Source organism: Cervus canadensis, chromosome 32 (assembly GCF_019320065.1).
Source record: "Cervus canadensis isolate Bull #8, Minnesota chromosome 32, ASM1932006v1, whole genome shotgun sequence".
Taxonomy (NCBI): Eukaryota; Metazoa; Chordata; class Mammalia; order Artiodactyla; family Cervidae; genus Cervus; species Cervus canadensis.
The window spans coordinates 7,519,630-7,539,249 of record NC_057417.1 but is presented as its reverse complement, the minus strand read 5'-3'; the positions used below and the strand labels follow the sequence as shown (position 1 = coordinate 7,539,249).

At 44.4% G+C, this 19,620-nt stretch overlaps 1 protein-coding gene across 20 annotated transcripts in view; it reads left to right on the top strand.

Annotated features, from left to right (window-relative positions):
• Positions 1 to 17,484, top strand: part of RBFOX1 (RNA binding fox-1 homolog 1) — a 2,068,635-nt gene extending 2,051,151 nt beyond the window's left edge. For 5 of the 20 annotated variants that reach the window (XM_043455516.1, XM_043455526.1, XM_043455517.1 and 2 more), the window contains 2 exons: positions 12,637 to 12,712; positions 14,670 to 17,484. In XM_043455516.1, the coding sequence (XP_043311451.1) occupies positions 12,637 to 12,712; positions 14,670 to 14,792 (199 nt within the window). In that variant the 3' untranslated portion in view covers positions 14,793 to 17,484. Of the gene's footprint in view, positions 1 to 12,636; positions 12,713 to 13,107; positions 13,333 to 14,311 lie in introns of those variants that run through there. The other 15 variants (XM_043455523.1, XM_043455510.1, XM_043455511.1 and 12 more) reach the window with 6 other exon arrangements.
• Positions 17,485 to 19,620: the final 2,136 nt, after the last annotated feature.

The window sequence follows — 19,620 nt, the reverse complement described above, 5'->3', positions numbered from 1 at the left end:
ATGCTTAAAATCTGTTTGGAGGGCCAGATCGATTTGATACCTGAATTTCTTATGAGTATGCGTTATTTTATGTGGCTGCCTATGGGGGCAGAGATGGCCAGACCATTTTATCTGTGGCTTGGGGCAGAGGTGGTGAAATACAGATCGTCCAATAGGAGCAACAGGAACTCTGAAGAGTTTTTCTTTCTGTTCCCAAAGGAAAAGTGAAGATGCTTCTTTGGACCTTTGATAGAGAGACCCAAGTTATTTTGGTAGAGCCAAAATGTCAAATATTAATTCTCCTTTGCTACACACATGCATGTGTTGTTTATGAGATTGTACTCATATGGGAATGTATTTTTGTTGTCAGTGGTATTGGTTGTTTTCTTCTTAATTTTGTTCCTGAAAGACACGTGTTTACATGGCTGTCTCATCCACCTTGAACACATCCATGGCTTTCTCATTCTGTAACATCAGGAAACTTTGATGAGCTGGATTCTGCAAAAGGTGGCAAAAGGGCAAGGTGATTTTCCCTCTTCTTCCATTCAAGTCCTCCCTGTAGCTGGGGTTCATTGGAACTTTTTTAAGACTGTCAGGGGTTGTAGCTGTAGCATAATGTGAGTCTTATACAAAAACAAAGGTTGAAAAGCACGTGACTTATTTTGATAGAACTGCTGGAAGTTCACGTCAGTTAATTTGTACATGTTGGGTCATCACTGTTCCATATATCACTTTAAATAAGTCCAGAGCAGGCTTTCCTTCCAAGGGCCTCCATCCTAGTGCAGACCAGACCTCAAGTGATAGGACGATATTGGAGGGTCATCTGTGGTCTGACTTCTTTTTTTTATGATAAATTGGACTGCTTTGTGGATCGCAGTGTGACCAAAGCAGAAGAAAGGGAGTCTTGCAGCAAACCCCATGAATGAGCATGCAATGTACTTGCATGCCAAGTTACGGGCTTCCTGGTGGCGCTAGTGGTAAAGAACCTGCCTGCCAATGCAGGAGTCCTAATAGATGCTGGTTCAATCCCTGGGTTGGAAAGATCCCCAGGAGGAGGGCATGGCAACCCACTCCAGTATTCTTGCCTGGAGAATCCCATGGACAGAGGAGCCTGGCGGACTACAGTCCACGGGGTCGCAAAGAGTCGGACACAACTGAAGCGACTTAGCACGCATGCATGTGGAGTTATGCAATAGCTATAATGAATCAAAAAGCAAGGGTAGGGTAGAAAGTAAGTCGCGATGCTCCTTTATATTCACTGATCAGAGATGGCCTCTCTGAGAGGGTGACACTGGAGCTGGGGCCTGAGTCAAGCCGGGGTGTGAGCCAGGTGAGTAACCTTGGAACCCGAAGCATCTCAGGCCGCAGCAGTAGCAAGTCCGGAGGCGCTGTGGTCAACGCATGCGCGAAATGTTGAGGCTCGGCCTGGCTACGAGTGTGAGTACAGGGCAATTTTCAGAGATTACATCAGGAGGACAGCCAGGGGTCCAAACAGATTAGGACTTGGAGGTTACGGAAATCATTTGAGATTTTAAGTGTGATTGAAAGACATTGGAGGGTCAATGGTGGTCTGACTTTTTTTTTTTCCTTTAATGATGAGTTGGACTGGTTTTTGGATTTGCAATATGGCCAGAGAGAAAAATACAGAGTCTTGAAGCAGCCCACAAGGAGGGGTGATGCTGACCTGGTTTAGGATGATGGCTGTAGAAGAGCTGAAAACTGGTTTCTTGGGCTGTATTTTGACAAGAGAACAAACAGAATGTACCAGCAGATTAGAGAGACGTTCAAGGACCGGTTTGTGTTTAAATGCCCACACCTTCCCTCTTCCTCCCAGCGTGTGTTGGTCATTTCATTGAAGAGTTAAGACCTTTTGAGAGCAGAGAAGACAAGCTCTTCATCCCTGCAGTAAATAACTGTCCCCCAGATAAGCATTCCTGGTGGCTCAGAGGGTAAAGAGTCTGCCCGCTATGCGGGAGACCTGGGTTCGATCCCTGGGTTGGGAAGATCCCCTGGAGAAGAAAATGGCAACCCACTCCAGTATTCTTGCCTGGGAAAGACCGTGGACAAAGAAGCCTGGCTGGCTACAGCCCATAGCATCACAAAGAGTCCGGACAAGACAGTGACTTCACTTTCACCTTCAGATAAACTTTGTTGAATTCCCCAGGTTATAGTCATAACTTGCTGTCATTTATTGTGCAGAGTCCATGTATTAGCAAATATGACACATTATATACAGTGTATACATATATATATGTGTATGTATGTATGTATATATGTGTATATAATTCATTACAATATCTCAGTGAGGTAGAGGTTACTATCACCATTATTTGCAAATTTCAAAAGAGCAATATGAGGTTTGGTAACTTGGCCATGGTTACCATGGTTACACAGGAGTCTCTCTGATGCCACTGTTCTCTCCACTGAACTGCACTGCCCCCAAAGTGCTCCTTTTCATCTTGACCTTGGAAACTTGACCTTCACTTCCAGATGGAATTCTGCATTCTTCAGTTGTGTTGTCTTGCTTCTAGAAAACTAGTATTTGTGAGTTGGGGAGTGGGCATAGTTGTTCAAATTTGGAGGGACCCAGGTGGCTCAGAGGGTAAGGAATCCTCCTGCAATGCAGGAGACACTGGAGACATGGGTTGGATCCCTGGGTTGGGAAGATCCTCTAGAGAAGGAAATCCACTTCAGTATTCTTGCCTGGAGAATCCCATGGATGGAGGAGCCTGGCGGGTTACAGTCCATGGGATTGCAAAGAGTCGGACACAACTGAGCGACTGAAAACGCATGCAGTAGGATTAGCTATTTATTAATTGTTTTCTTTCAAACAATTATATACTAGGTATATACAAGGATATTTATTTTCTTTAATATTTTTGAAAAATTGCTATCAACCTGAGTACCCAACAATGCAGTGGGTAGATAGATTAAAATATAATATCATTAAACAATAGATTATTATGACACAACCAAGGCGACTGATCACCACCACCAGGGAACTAAATGGTTCTCTAAACAGATGGTCCAGTGGGAGTTTATTTGCCTTGGCCCCGACTCCTTCATACAGCTCGTGTGTGCTGAGCATATGACATGTGGGGCCCAGGTCTAGGGGAGCAGAACTGAGTGGCAAAGAGAAAATTCTGTACATCCAGGGGGACAGAGGGTGACACCAGCCAAGGGTATTTTAGGGCGATTCTCCACAAGTCTTTCCTTTGCTGAAAAGCAGTGGCTAAAAATCAACAAAAAAGATAAACTGTGCCCTGGAAAGTACCAGACACTTTGAGCTCGTTGTTCTGGCTACCAGTTGCCGCCTGCCCAGGGGAGTGTGTGCACATGTTTGTGTGTCTCTGGGATGCAGGTGAGGCTGGGTCTCCATCTGGCAGCAAGTTTCACCCCTTCTAACGTGCCAGGTACCATTGTGTTGGTTAGGAAGCCAGCCCGGGGACAGACTCTTGGTCCTTTATGAGCACTCGATACAGACAACGTGGGGCCTGGGAGGAAGCCTGGACCGAACACACCTGCAAACACTGCTGAAACCAGTCTCCTTGGGGTCGTGGGTTGCTGTCCACTTTTATTAGAGACATTGTTTGTCAAGTTTGGGGCCACAATGGGGAGTGTCGCTACCCCCTTCCATCCTTTTATTCCCCACTAACCTGAACACACACACACATGCTTGCACACCCAGGCAGCCGCACTAAAACTTCAGATACTATTTAGAAGAAGTTTCTAAATTGACCACTCCTCTAATTGATCCTTCAGCAGATTTCATCTAACGGTCTCTCCTTTCCATTTCGGTGATTTGATTATTCAGCAAAGTTGTCATGCAGCAAATCGATCGGTAGTTAATTGGTCTGTTTCCAGGAAAGTGTGGTGTGTGTTCTAATAGGGGACGTCAGGGTGCTAAGGGAACATACAGTGAAAGGAACTTAGTGAAGATCCTCCCAGTGTTGACTGAGTGCTTACAATGGACCAGACAATGTTCAAAGCCTGTTACGTGCAATCATAATACCTCCTAAAAATGAAATGTCTTTATCAGTTTACTTATGAACATTAACCATGTCTAGAGAGCTCTGAATTAGCCTGAGTAAGGGAGGGTTAATCAGGGCAGATTAAAAAATATATATATACAACAGCAGGTATCAAATGTCAGAGTGGGTGATGATCACCTGCAGCATTTATTACAAATGCATAAACAACAAGGTCCTACTGTACCGTGTGGAGACTTATATCCTATGCTAAGCCATAATGGAAAGGAATAAATAAATTTTTATTTATTTATTTTTAAAAATTTTATTGGAGCAGAGTTGCTTTACAATGTTGTTAGTTTCTGCTATACTGCACAGTGAATCAGTTGTATATATATCCCCTCTCTTTTAGATTTTCTTGCCATTTAGGTCTTTATACATATTGAGGAGAGTTCCCTGAGTGGTACAGTAGGTCCTTCTTAGTTGTCTATTTTATACATAGAGAGTATATGTGTTATTCCCAGTCTCCCAGTTCATCCCACCCCTTCCTTCCTTCCTTGGTATTCTTAAGTTTGTTCTCTACATCTGTGTCCCTATTTCTGCTAGTGAAGTAAGTCAGAAAGAGAAAAACAAACATCATGTAATATCACTTATATGTGGCATCTAGAAAAATGGTACAGATGAACTTATCTGCATAATGGTAAAGAATATTTAAAAATGTGTATATATCTGTAGCTGAGTCCCTTTGCTGTACAGAAGAAATTAACACAACATTGTAAATCAACTATACTTCAATTGAAAAGTACTAAAACTGAAAAAATAAAAATACAGATTCCACCCCATCTTGCCTTCTCCCTGCCCCAGAAATTCCGGTTCCTAGATCTGGAGAGGGAGCCTGACAATCAAAGTTCTTAGGCCTTTCCCCAGACCATTCTCACAGAGGAGACCTCAGCTCACATTACAGGAAACACTGAGTTGATCCGTCAGGAATCTTTTGTCTTTCAATGAGGAGAGCATTCTGTGGATTTTTCTGGAGTTGTTCTCTGCAACATGGTGACCGATTACCACGTGGCCGTGGAGCCCTCTGGAACGTGCTTGGTCCACGTGGACGTGAGCTCTCAGCGTATGATACACAGTAGATTTCAACAACCTAGTATGAACATAATGGAAAGTATGTCACGCATTATCTTTATGTCAGTGACACATTGAAATGATACTATTTTTAGTCTGCTGGATCAAATTAAAATATAAAAATAAGTGACACCTATTTTCCATTTATTTTTTTTAATGTGGCTACTGGGAAACTTACAATGTCCTATGTAGCTTGTCTTTGTGGATCTTACCATATTTCTATCAGAGAGCCACAGTTTCATTCATTTTGCTTAAATGAATCTTGAAAGAGTATGTGTGCCCCAGGAATGGATCTCTTAGCAGCAAGGATGCTCACCTGGAATTAAAATATTTCGACAGTTAACCTGGACATCACTAGTGTGTTGCATTGTTACTCACTGTCGTGTCTGACTCTTTGCAGCCCCATGGACTGCAGCACACCACGCTTCCCTGTCCTTCGCTATCTCCCAGAGTCTGCTCAAACTCATAGCTAGTGATACCATCCAACCATCTCGTCCTCTGCCGCCCCCTTCTCCTCCTGCCCTCAATCTTCCCCAGCATCAGGGTCTTTTCCAGTGGGTCAGCTCTTTGCATCAAGTGGCCAAAGTAGTGGAACTTCGGCTTCAGCATCAGTCCTTCCAATGTGTTTTGACTTGATGTTTTAATTTTGCCTCTGAGTGTGTGTGTGTGTCTATGTCTATATGTGCTGTAGCGGGACTTCTCTGGGGCACAGGCCCAGAATCTGTCTCCCTCTCGTCCTGTTAGTCAGCCTCTTAAAACCATTGATCTGCTTGCATGGGGTGTAGAGGTTGTTGTACCCATGGCTTTAGAAGGACAACTCAGTTTGGGAGTAGTTCTGACACAGGTATTCCAGGGGTTTTACTGGAGGAACCCCACGTGGAACAGAGAAGGCAGGGGCCGAAATTCTCTGTCTTTTAAAACAAACTTATTTATTTCTTTGGATGCACTGGGTCTTCGTTGCTGCGCAGGCTTTCTCTATCGCGATGCATAGGCTTCTCATCGCGGTGACTTTTCTTGTTGTGGAGCTCCGGCTCTAGGTGCCTGGACTTCAGTAGGTGTCCCGTGGTATGTGGCGTCTTGGGCCTTGAACCCATGGACTCGAACCTGTGTCCCGTGCCTTGGCAGGCGGGTTCTTAACCGCTAGACCACCAGGGAAGTGCATCCCTCCTACTTTGGAGGAAAAGAATCATGAGACTGAAAAAGGCCATCTGTGAAGATAATCGTTTCAAATCCAAGCTAAGGAAGTGAGCCGCAGGGGAGTTCAGAAATGTCAGCGTCAGGTTGGAGTAACTCTGTGGCTCCTCTTGGAGAATGCCTTCCACCACGACTCTGTCTTTCTTAGAGGTTTTGAGTTATGGGATTGACTCTGCTTTCTGACTTGCATGTCTCGGGAAGCTTTTAGAAAAGTCCTGGTCACCCACATGGTCTACAATTATAGAAGTCATTGCCTAGATGAGACCAGGAGAGAGCTACAGTCGTCATAGAGGAATATTCCTTAGTGAGTGCCTTCATCAATGCCGACTGAGCATTGAGGCCTGAGGCCACAGGAGCGGGAAGGGGAGCATTTCCCGGCTAAGCCATTGCTTTCAAATAGCAGGCTGTCAGAACCGTGGGGCCGTGTGTAGGGCCCTCCTTGTACACTGTGTGGGGGGTGTGTGGCTGGTGAGTATTAAGTTCCCAAATACCTTCCAGACTCTATCTTAGATCTGATTATGACTATGAAGGCACTGTAGCTCCAATGGCATTGCAGATTCTGGGATTTTGACCCCTCATCAGGGATCTTGGTTTGAATGCATACTCTGCAGCGCTTCTCATCATGGTGGGGACTTGAGTGTTGGTACCTTCTTGCTGTGTTGGGACCGTCTAGGAGACCTACGCTACATTGGGAGCCTCATCGGAGGATGAGGCTATTTTATTCATCTTTCTGCCCCCAGGGACCACCCCCCCGTCCCCCGCCCCGCAGCTATCTTTGGGACAGGAGGCGTGGGGAGGTGATGCTGAAATAAGAATAAAAGTTCTGGGGAGCATAGAGACTGTGAATTCAAATATACCAAGTTAACTCTATGGAGTGAAGTTAATGAGAGTGTTCTTCCTATGCCCCTATAAGAAAACCACTTGACTGTTAGAACCCAGGGGCAGGGTACCCACATGGCCCTACTCTATTTCATTCACACCCAGCTTGTTGCAGCTGGATTTAGAAGGTGTTAATAATAAGTAGTATTTACATTTCTCAATCGAGTTGACAAAGCTCTTTCACAAACATGAGTTCATATTTCCCATTCAACAGGCAACTTATATATTCACTTGACTCCAGCATATCAAGTTCAAATATAGCCATTGAAAATACATGTGTAACTCATAAACGAGACAGAGCTTCACTTCCGAAAGCATCTGTGGGTTGATTGCTAGAACTACACGCGATCCTGATCCTTCGGGTGCCCCTGCAGACCAAACGTCTTGGCAGGAGTGAGAGGTCGGCTTATGAAATTCTGTAGAAGAACCCTTGTATCATAATCTCCCCTCTCTGTAGATGGCTTTTAAATGCCCCTGGTTTCCTTTCATGAGCTTTATCTGTGAATTAGGCAGAGCTCAGACAGAGAAGAATCATTTTACAAACAAGGATGATGAGGTTCAGAGAGAGTTCCCTGCATCGCTGATCAAGGACGTTGCATAGGGAGAACTTGAACCTGGATCTTCTGGCTCCAAGCTTTTGTCCTCCGTGGGGCAGGTCAGCCTCCTGGTTTTCTCCTTGCAAAGGTCAAAAACAGAGGAGGGTTCATGATGGCCATAAGCTGCAGCAAACTAGACAGCAGAACAGTTATCTTGTTTCACTTTGTTTTTTTTCCCTTTGATGAACTTGGATTTCCCTGATGGTTCAGACAGTAAAGAATCTGCCTGCAATGCAGCAGACCCTGGTTCAATCCCTGGGTCAGAAAGATGCCCTGGAGAGGGGATTGATGAACTTAGTGGCAACCTGGCCTCTGTGAACACTCAGGGGTGATGGGAAATAACACACTGTGTATTTTGAGACTCAAGGAACTTTTCTTCTGTGCATCTTGAAGTGTTTTGATTGTCTTTGGGAGCAGGTGATGTAGAATCTTCAGAAAGCATAGCTCCTAGGATGGTGGCTACTGACAGAAAGGTTATGATGGATACCGGGGTCTTCCCAGGCCTCTTGTCTCTCCTTACCCCTCCTTCACTCAACAAGTGGCATTGGCTTGCTTCCTCGTTCACCTGGCCCGTAGTTAGTGCCGTGCTAGACAATGGAGAGAGAGGAGGAAACAAGAGAGACGCTGCCCAGCCCCTGGGGTGGGCTGGCATCCCAGAAGGGGCATAGATACACAGTCAGGTCGGGAAGTAAGTCACCAAAATGAATGGAGATCTGCTCCATGCCGTGAAGGATGGGGATGTGGTTGGAAAGTGTGCTTAAGAAAGAGCAGTCAGGAAGGCAGGCAGCATGGGGAAGCTGACGTTTGAACTGAGAGGTCAAGGATGAAAGGGAGCAGCTCAGATGGAAGATGAGCACAGCCAGGGTCCCAAGGGGAGAACGAGTTCGCCCATGTCCTGGGAGTCCTGATGAGCAAGGGGTGGGGGAGGCGAGATGGGGGTGAGAGCGGGGCAGGGGTGACTCGGGCAAGTTGGATTTTATTCTAGGGTAACTGGGAAATCATTGAAGGATTTTAAGCAAGGGCATTAGGTATGATTATGTTGATACAGGTTTATATTTAGATAGATGGAAAGATAGATGATAGGCAGCTAGACAGATAGATGATAGAGCAATAGATAGATAATTGATAGATAACTGATAGATGATAGAGGTACACAGATGATGGAGAGACAGATGATTGATAGATGTTAGAGACAGAGTGATAAATGATAGATGATAGACAGACAGACAAGTGATAGATGATAAATAGAGAGACAGACAGATAGATGACAGATAGACAGATATAGATATAAATGACTGTTTCTGATTTGGTTCTGATGAAATACCTGTGGTTTATGTCAGGGTGGTGCTAGCATGAGTGATGTGCACACGTCTCAGAGTTCATCCGTAATTTCTGACCAGTGGACTGTGGGCCACGGCGAGCACTGGGGCCCGATTGTATACCTGTCCACTTTGGCAGGGATGGCTGGTCCGCAGGGTGACGCCAGGCGCGGGTCAGTCCCCACGCAGTGTTCACCGGGCATTCCCCATCCTTCCCGCCGAGGTCCCCGGGAACCGCCCTTCTTCCTCTGGGCTCCGCCAAGCAGCTCTGAGGACCGGAGGTCACCAGTGTGGCCAACATCCCCGCAGCGTCCCTGGAGCTCCAGTCCACATCTTGCCTGATAACCTTGTGTCTAAACGGTGGTGTCACAGAAGGGCATGTTTCGAGATTAGCATTTGTAAAGAAGCCTCCTTGCTTTCAGTTTGAGCTGACATGGTCCCTTTTCCTCTGTGGAGATGAAATTTATTAATCATAATAAAACCATCGGATTCTGAAGGTAGAGGTCACCCCGAGGAGCACAAAGGAGCTTGCTCATTTATGAGGACCAGTTTGCTGCTGCTGGCTTTCTCTTCTGCCCTGGAAGTGAACACTGCCAAACTGTTACCTTGATTTTTCTACAGAGGTTGACTCTCGACCCAGAGTTATCAATAGATAAGAATGACCATTAAAGGATGTGAAAGGGGAAGTGGGGGGTTACCTTTTCACATTCAGACCACCACTCTGCTATCTCTTCAAAATGGGACACTTTGGCCACAGCAAAATCAGTCCCCAAATTAAAAAAAAAAAACAACAACTACTAATCATTGCTCTGAATTAGCATCTTCACTGCTTGTTTTGGAGGAACACCACGCTGTGGCATCATTTAGTAAATATCCAAGCATTTTTAGTTCACTTTTGCAATTTATAGCCAGTTCCTATAACCAGCTTTGCCAGTCGAAAATACATTAAAAATAATCCTATTATGGTTTTTTTTTTTCCCCTCCAGATCCATGACAGACTTTATTTTCTCATGAAATGAAAATCAACACCAAAGTCATCCATCATGTTCTTTTCTCCCTATTAGTAGCTGCTTCTAATTAGGGGTAAACTCCCCAGTTTCATGAGTAACCTCCATGAATAAAAGATTTATTTCAAAAAGTCATCATTCTTGCTTTAACACACTCTGTCTTGGACATACATCTGCTTTTTGTTTTTTTTCCTCCCTGAGAGAGGGGGAATCTTTGATTAAAGGCAGTTTCAATGAGTCAAAGTCACAAAGGATGTCCCAAGGAATGAAAGCAAGAAGGGCTTGCCTATTTGTTAGTTTCACTGAGAGATTCATCTCAGAAAAGAAATACCTGTTCATTTTTGGGGATCAGGAGAGTGCTGAATGTTGACGCTTTTGAAGATCAGGCAGAAGACTCGTGTAGATGATTTGAGCTCAGTGACCTTTGAAACGAGCAGAGGGCTTGGGAGTAAAGCATGTCCAATGAGAGCTTAGAATTTTGTTGTCCAGCCTCTAAGTTGTGTCTGACTCCTTGCGATCCCATGGACTGCAGCACACCAGGCTTCCCTGTCCGTCACTGTCTCCCAGAGTTTGCTCAAACTCATGTCCATTGATTTGATGATGCCATCCAGCCATCTCATTCTCTGTTGCTCCCCTTCTCCTCCTGCTTCAATCTTTCCCAGAATCAGGAGCTTAGTATAATCTTTTTTTTTTTCCATCTGGAGTCTAACTCAGATCCTGAGAGTTAGAAGGTTTTCCCCTTAGAAGGTTTTCCCCCTGGTTCTTCCTTCTCAGGCTTCATGATGTGAGATCCATCCAGTGCATTCTTATCCATCAACTATGAGAAGGAAGTTTAGAAGGGAAGTAGGGAAAGACAGGGAAGGAGAAGAATAAAGTCGATGCAAATTCGACCCAAGGTTGCTAGTATAGACCAATGACTTCTTCCTGCCTTGTTCCTTCCTTCTTTAAAGGAATGTTCAAGACTCAAAAGCCATTGATAATTCACACCTACCCCATCTAGTGGCTGGTTTACCCCTCTGCTAACCACTGTGAATGTTGGTCACTAATGGTACCCAACTGCCTCTTTCTGCAGAGACTTACCCTCTCCCAAAGAACCACTGCAACTAGGAAGTTTATCCTCTGCCCTTCTAGGAAGTCTACAGCTAATGCTTAACTAACAAGAGCATTAAAAAGCCAACTCACTTGCCTCCAGCTGGGATCAACTTTGGGGTGGAACTCAGGATTAGGGAGAAGTTAGTTTTCAGCTCAGAACTGATACACCCTTGCTTCTCTATTTTCCCTTTCTCTGAGCTGCTTGCCTCTCCCTCCTCTTAAACGCACCACCCCCAACAAATCAGGGGCGGAAGAATCTCCATTTCAGGCTTTGCTTCCAGAGACCCTCACCTAACCTCGCCTGCATCTCAGCTGTGATCATTACCAAAACAGCAGCATTCAAACTCTAACAAGATATCCAGCAGGTCATTCAAGGAAGGGTACCTGGAACCATGGAAAGAGCATGAGAGTTGCCCTGAGGGATTCAAGGATCACCTCTGACTCTGTCTAGCTCTGTGACCTTGAGCAAATGACCCCGTCTCTCTGAGCTCTGATATCTGATGTATTGCCTTGTTCAGTTCCAGACACTTTGAGGCATCTGATGCATTCGGTGTCCATCTCTTTTACATTTTTACTCTAAAGCCTGAGTTGGGAGTCAGGGCAGTGGAAGGAGGATGGTAGAGAGAGGAGGAAAAAATCCTGATATAAAGAAATGTCACCAAGAAATATTGTTCAAGGGACTTCCTGGCAGTCCAGTGGTTAAGACTTCGCCTTCCAATGCAGGTTCCACTCCTGGTCAGGGAGTTAAGATCCCACATGCCTCCTGGCCAAAAAACAAAATACAAAAGCAATATTGTAACAGATTCAATAAAGACTTTAAAAATGGTCCATATAAAAAAAAGCTATTTAAAAAAAAAGAAATATTGTTTAAACTGCATCCCTTCCCAGAACCTGGCTAGAGATTGATGAGATAGAAGTTCTGGGGTGATAGACTCAAAAATCACATCAGGCTCTAATTCTTGAGGGGGAGGGAGGTCCCACAAAGCCTTCAAGGATGCTTCTGTTTGAATACATCTGTTCTTTCCCATTCTGACATGTTGGACCCTAACTGTAAAGACTGGGTCCTTTTTGGCCCACCCTGTCTCACTTGATTGGTGACAACTCTGTTAGGAAAAGAGGACAATCTGTCTTGATTATAATGGGTCCTCTGTGGTTCCTGGCTTTCTTAAAACCACTCTTTCAAGCTGTTGCCTGCTTCCAACCCAGTGAGAGTGTAGAAAGGGTTGTATGAGAGAGAGGAAACACATGCACACCCCACATGCTTTTATCTCCAGCAATGTTAAGTGGACACAGGAATGTGTTGTATAGGAGGGACTTTTCTCATGTTACGTGGCCGATTGGAATGTGTTTCTTATTTCTCAAGATGGATAGGGCCCCTCCACATTGTCTTGGTATTTTGTGTTTTACGGTTGTTATTGTTACTTCGTAATCACATATCATGGCTCAATCTTCCCCTCTGTCTTCCTTCTAGTTACGGACGAGTTTATGCTACCGACCCCTACCACCACACACTTGCTCCAGCCCCCACCTACGGCGTTGGTGCCATGGTGAGTACCACTTCCTCCTCTTCCTGGCTTCTTCCTTGCCCCCCTCCCCCAGCCCCTGTCCACCCCTTCCCCCAGCTGGGCTCTCAGGATGGGTTGACGGCTGACGTCCTCTCACTTTCCCTTAATTGAATTTGTCTCTTGTGCTAACAGCAGCTAAAAAAATGCCACATTAATCCTCCCAGTAAACTTGATAAATGTCTTAATTTCTTGGCAATGTCGTGCATGTAAGTTATTATATTTCTCATTTTGCAAGTCTCACCTAGCCAAGCACTTACCTTAATGGAATAATTAGTCATGTTGATAATGAAATCCATCACTAACGGAATGCAGTGTCAATGCAGAACTTTTTGTTTTCTTTTTTTTTTCCCTCCCTCCCTTGCCGCTCATTCACATAGCCCCAAGGTTCCAGCCCCACCACAGACCTCAGAGGAGCTAAGCTGCACAGTTCCAGGCCACTGCTGCCAGGCAGCTGAGAATCTGCCTGCCTCTCCTCCCCTATTACAATTCATGTTTAAAGTCATAGTCGCCCAGGAAAGAAAATAGAGAGAGGCACGCTTTGTGTGTGTGCCTAGTACATGAGGAATTAGAAGGAAGCAGTTTGAGAGTTGTCTTTTCTTTTTTTTTTTTTTTTCTTTTTTTTTTGTGGGTGGGGGGGCTGGGTTTTTGTTTTGGGAGGGGTTTGGGGGGAGGGCAACACTGGGAGGTGAAAGGGGGGGGATGGTGAATTTGCCTGTACTCGTTCAAACTTCTATGCACTAAAAGTGTACAGTAAGACGTGCCCATCACGTGAGAGCGTATGCAATCATTACAGAGCTTTTTGGCATGCAGATTTCTGCTTGAGATCAAGACGATCAGTTCTTCTCTTAAAGATAAAGCCCCAGAGGCATTCATTGGCATCACCAAAACTTTTCACAAAAGGAGATAGTTAAGTGCCGTCTAAAACCACGGCTAGGCAATTCCCTGGAGCTTGGCGGTAGACATTCCACCATGATTGGGAAACCTATCATTTTTTGCACAAGCTCAATGACATCCAGTAATTCATCTGCACAACTCCCCTCTCAAGAGCACCTTCCATACAAATTGTTCAACAGAGTCAAGTAAAGGTGGACTTACATGTTTGTCCCGCTTTTGCATTCAGCCACTCCACTTCAACAATCAGTCCACTGGGGGAAAGTGTTGGCCCAGAGGGTTGAATGACAACATTCAATAAGTCCTCTGCTGCAACATCTTGAGTGTAGACAGAGCCTTTCCCAACAGAGCACATTATTATCAGTGACTCAGACGGGCCAACCCTAAGAGACAGCATCAATCCTTCAGCGGCCCATTTGTTTCAGAGTCCTTTTCAGCTCCCAGGGCTGGCCGCCCGAATTTGGTTCTGCAGGGAATTTTTGTCATAAGGAGCGATGGGGGGAGGAGGTCAGGATTGGTCCTATCTTCACTTCTCTAAAAAGTGGACCCGGGATGGGTAGGAGACGCCTCCATATTGGTTGTTTCTGAGTGTCTAGTTTTTCAAATAGTAGTCTTTTTTATTTTTTTGATGATCCACATGTTGCAAAAGGAAAATGTAAAAAATACACCCCTTAAATTGCTTTGTTTCAGAATGCTTTTGCATCCTTGACGCACAGTATTGTTAGTGACTCAAACAAGCCAACAATAAGAGGCAGCATCAATCCTTCAGCGGCCCATTTGTTTCAGAGTCCTTTATAGATCCCAGGACTGGCCGCCCGAATTTGGTTCTACAGGGATTTTTTGTTGTAAGGAGCGATTGTGGGGTGGGGAGAGGTCAGGCTTGGCCCTATCTTCAAATCTCAAAAAAGTGTACCCGGGATGGGTAGGGGATGCCTCCATATTGGTTGTTTCCGAGTGTCTATTTTTTCACATAGTAGTCTTTTTTGATGATCCACGTGTTGCAAAAGGAAAATGTAAAAAACACACCCCTTAAATTGCTTTGTTTCAGAATGCTTTTGCACCCTTGACTGATGCCAAGACTAGGAGCCATGCTGACGATGTGGGTCTCGTTCTTTCTTCATTGCAGGCTAGTATATACCGAGGGGGATACAACCGTTTTGCTCCATACTAAATGACAAAAACCATTAAAAAAAAAAACAAAACCTTCCAATGTGGGGAAAAAGGAAGCTTTCCGAGGCCTGGGTATTGCAATACATGCAGTAGTGCATCATTTTAGCATCTAAAAAAAAAAAAAAAATTTAAATTAAAAAGAGGAAAAAAAATTACATTTTTTATCTTATACCTCAGATATTTTGTTCTGTGTATTTTAATATTGTGGGTCTTTCATTTCTGAAGGTTCTGTAGTTTGGTTGCTGGCTGTAGGCAGTTTTTCTTTGTGGTTGATCTAGAGAGATGCTAGCTATGACTAAACACTGGTATAGGGCCATATCCAGAGTGCTGTATTCTGTAAATGAATTATATATGCTGAATATTAAGCTACTGGGGTTATCAGCTGTTGGGGAAGAGTGTAAGTGACTACAGGAGTCATGTTCTTTTCTGCATCCACATTATTTTATTTTATGAAACGGGAAGGGTGGGAGGGACCTAGGGGGTTGGGGACTGGGGTTTGGCTGAAAGGGAAAAAAAAAAAAGTAACTGATGAATCTAAACGACCCACTGCACCAACGTCCATATAGCAACGGTTCTAAGTTACTCACTGTCAGTTCAAGCCAAAGGTTAGGTTGTTAAGAGGATGCTTCTAGAAATACTTGTGCATCCAAGCTGAATGCAGCTGTGCAAACCCACCCTTTACAACCATTCCACCCGGCAGTATTCAGCTTCTTAACCAGCCAGTAGTTATTTAGGCAAAAGACTGCTAGTTAGGCCATCTGCAAGCATTCTTTTTATATTTCTTCCAGTATAATAAATTATTGATATCATTGCTGACTTTTATATTATGGGAGGGAAAAAAAATAACATTAATAAAAAGGTGATAAAAAGCACTGTTTCTATTTTTTTCTTTTTTTCCAAAAAAAAGAAAGTAATAAAAACTTAAATTCTTTGTACCAGTGAAAAAAAAATGTATAAAATTTACATCTGTGCAGTGGCGTTGTTAAGTTCTAGAAACAGTCTTTCGAAGCTTTAGTTTTAGCCTCGTAGAACAACTGTTACAGACAAGACGTATAATTTTTATGGAATTACATGATAATCATATTTGGATTTATAGAAGCATTTTACAAGTATTGCAATCATTGGGTAGAGATAATCATGGTATTTTCATCTGCTTGGTACTTTTTGAAACATGACCATGTTGTGTAAGCAACCTGCAATTTTTCAGTCCGTGAGAGCCCGCCCTCCCATTTTTTTCCCGATCCCCAAGGATTCTCTCAAATCAATATCTTTAGTTTTCTTTGTTTGTCTCCAAGGCCCAGGACACTTGTCAAAAGGAAGCAAAAAAAGTAGGTCCGTCCACCCTCAACATCCCCTAAAGAACGACCCCCTCCCCCCCACCTCGGAAGCAGGGCCAAAAATGACGCATCCGAAAAATTGCAGTTTGTCTGTATACTTCTTCTGTTCGAAGTCCTTTCATGTTGTTCTGTTTACAAAGTTAATCTCAGTTGGGGTATCTGTCACGGATCTTCCTGTTTTTGTATTTAAATAAAAATATATATATATATCCTGCAGCAAGTCGTCCCCAGTAGTTTTGCTGCCATAGTTAAGAATTTCCATGTGTGTGGTGCAGGCCTTCTCATGGCATGCACTTTAGTAAAGCTCTCAACTCACTGCTGTGAGCCTGCCAATCCGCTGTAACAACTCTGCTTTAAGACAAAACCAGACAAAACTTAAAAAAAAAAAAAAGTGTTTGTGATCCAGCTTTTCTCTTGTCATCCAATGTGCATGCAGTAAGATCAGTTGGATATTAAACCATCAATAAAGTTTCACAAGATTTGAAAACCCAGTTTCTGTAGCTTCGCTATCTAAGATCACCATGATCTTGCAAAAAAAACAAAAAAACAAAAAAAAAAGAGAGAGAGAGAAACGGGGGAAAACTGCTGCTTAGCAGCCAAAAGCAGAGAAAACTATTCTTTTCACCAGTGGGGGAGGGAAGAGGGGAGAGGGTGCTTGATAGCATCCCTGAGACATTCTCATCTTCCCCCACATGGAAGAAGGTGTTACGACAACGGGTGCCTGGTTGATGTTTTTGAGGGAAAGGACGTATTAAGATGCTAAGGCATCCAACCCCAAAGTGGGGTGAGGTAGAAGGAACAGGGGGTTTGGGAGAATCAAGCAAAGTCTCCCATGTGTCTCAGATTTCAAAATCCAGAATTTGCACTGTATTTGGAATCACAAACATAGAATTCTTACTGTGTTGGTTCAAGTAAAATTAATTTGCAGTTTTGATTTTCATTGATGAGCTGTACTTTCCCCCATGACTGTATGTAGTTTTAATAAAATCATTTAGAGCAAGTGGGTGCCAACTGATGTTACAGACTCTTTTGTCAGGCACTCCTCCAAGAGGCCAATAAGTCATTTTAAAATGTATGTCAGAGATGTAAACAGACATTTTGGATTTTTTTAAACGGTATTTATTTGGAATGTTTTCATTTATCTAAATAACTATTGCTATTATGAATTATGGAAAAAAAAAGATTACTATCATGTGTGGCATATAGTGACTTAACACACACCTCACGCAATCTGCAAACCCAGAAAATGTGTATATCTGTCTTTAGAAATTAGTGTTTATATCACTTACAGTGGTTTGTGAATAAAGAAAACTGGTTTGTAATATCAAAAAAATAAAAGCTTAGTCTGAAAAGGTCCATGTGAGTTGGTGTTCTGATTCTTTGGCCTCTGTGTGTTTCCTGGGAGAGTGGATTTGTCATGTCCACGGCCGCTCTTGTGCTCACCGGGGGCGGGCGGTGCAGCTGCCCAGGTAAGCAGCAGGCTTTGTCGCCACGGTGCCCTGCAGGGGACCCGACTGGCTGGGTCACATGACTCCTCTTCCTTACCCATCTTTCCCAAGAAGTCAGTGGAACCAACTCCAGATGTCTGAGAAAGAAACAGAACTAAGCTGAGCTATTTCCCTGCCATGGAAACCTCAGTCTTTGGTTGAAAACAAAACAACCAAAAAACAACCTTACGTTTCCAATGAAAACAGCTACTAACATCTATTAAGTTTTTAGTACAGCTGTTAACTGGCTTCCCAGGTGGCACTAAGAATCCGCCTGCCAATGCAGGAGACGTGGGTTCAATCCCTGGGTGGGACAGATCCTCTGGAGGAGGGCATGGCAACCTATTTCAGTATTCTTGCCTGGAGAACCCCATGGACAGAGGAGCCTGGCGGGCTACGGTCCAGGGGCTCGCAAAGAATTGGACATGACTGAAGCGACTTAGCACATATGCACTCACCCATGCAAAGCTGTTAATTATCCAGACAACAGTGAGGGAGGCTTGTAGGAAGAAGACGAAAAAAAATCATCATAGTAAGTGGCAGAGTTGATGTTTATCAAGTGCTTCCCAGGTAGCGCAGTGAAAAACAATCCGCCTGCAATGCGGGAGATGTTGGTTTGATCCCTGGGATGGGAAGATCTCCTGGAGAAGGAAATGGCAACCCACTCCAGTATTCTTGCCTGGAGAATCCCGTGTGCAGAGGAGCCTCGTGGGCTACAGTCCAGGGGGTCACAAAGAGTCAGACACAACTGAGCACACACACTGTACTAAGACCAAGAATAATACATTCCTTATTTCCTTTAATTATTTAATGCTCCCACCAGGGTTGGATCATCTACCCCATTTACTTAACAATATAGATATTTTAAATTAATTTAGTTTTGGCGGTGCTGGGTCTTTGTTGCTTTTCTCCAGGTGCGGCACTCAGGGGCTACTCTCTAGTTGCAGCGCACAGGCTTCTCATTGCGGTGGCTTCTCTTGTTGGCAGAGCATGGGCTGTAGGGTGCCCGGGCTTCAGTAGTTGCCGTTCCTGGCACTAGAGCGCAGGCTCAGTAGTTGTGGCACACAGGCTTAGTTGCTTTGCAATATGTGGAATCTTCCTCGACCAGGGATCAAACACTTGTTCCCTGCACGGGCAGGTGGATTCTTACCACTCAGCCACCAAGGAGGTCCTTCTTCATAACATCTTAATCCTATCTCATTTAGTTACCTTAACACTGCTGTCAAATTGGTAATACATACAAAAGTTTTTAAAATATGGAGTGTGGACAACAGGTGTTCTGTTGAATCCTGATTTGGTCCCTTGCCAGCTGCAGTCAAGGGGGCCTACGTGCTCAGCTAAGCTGTGTCCGACTCTGTGACCCCATGGACTAGAGCCCATCAGGCTTCTCTCTCCATGGGGTCCTCCAGGAAAGAATATTGGAGTGGGTTGCCATGCCCTTCTCCCGGGGATCTTCCCGACCCAGGGATTGAACCTGCATCTCCTGCATTGTAGGCAGATTCGTCTGCGCCACTATGAAGTCCTGCAGTCAAGGGTAACTTAACCCAAAGCTCTATGCCTTAGGCTTCTCCTCCATAATTCACAATGAGAAAGACCACCTGCCTTTTGATACTGTTATGTGGAATAAATAGGGTTTCCCAGGTGGTTCTAGTGGTAAAGATTCCACCTGCCAATACAGGAAACATAAGAGATGCGGGTCCGATCCCTGGGTGGGGACGATCCCCTGGAGAAGGGCCTGGCAACCCATTCTAGTATTCTTGCCTGGAGAATCCCATGGACAGAGGAGCCTGGCAGGCTAAGGTCCATAGGGTTGCAAAGAATCAGACACAGACACGACTGATGTGACTTAACACACACATGCATGGAATAAACAAAACAATCTATAGAATGGGCTTACAGCAGCACTTTGTAAATTGCAAGCTTATCATTCACAGGTGAGGCCCCTGAGACCAAAGAGGTGAATGTGTCTAAACCACACATCAGGCAAGTGGCAGGTCCAACAGTC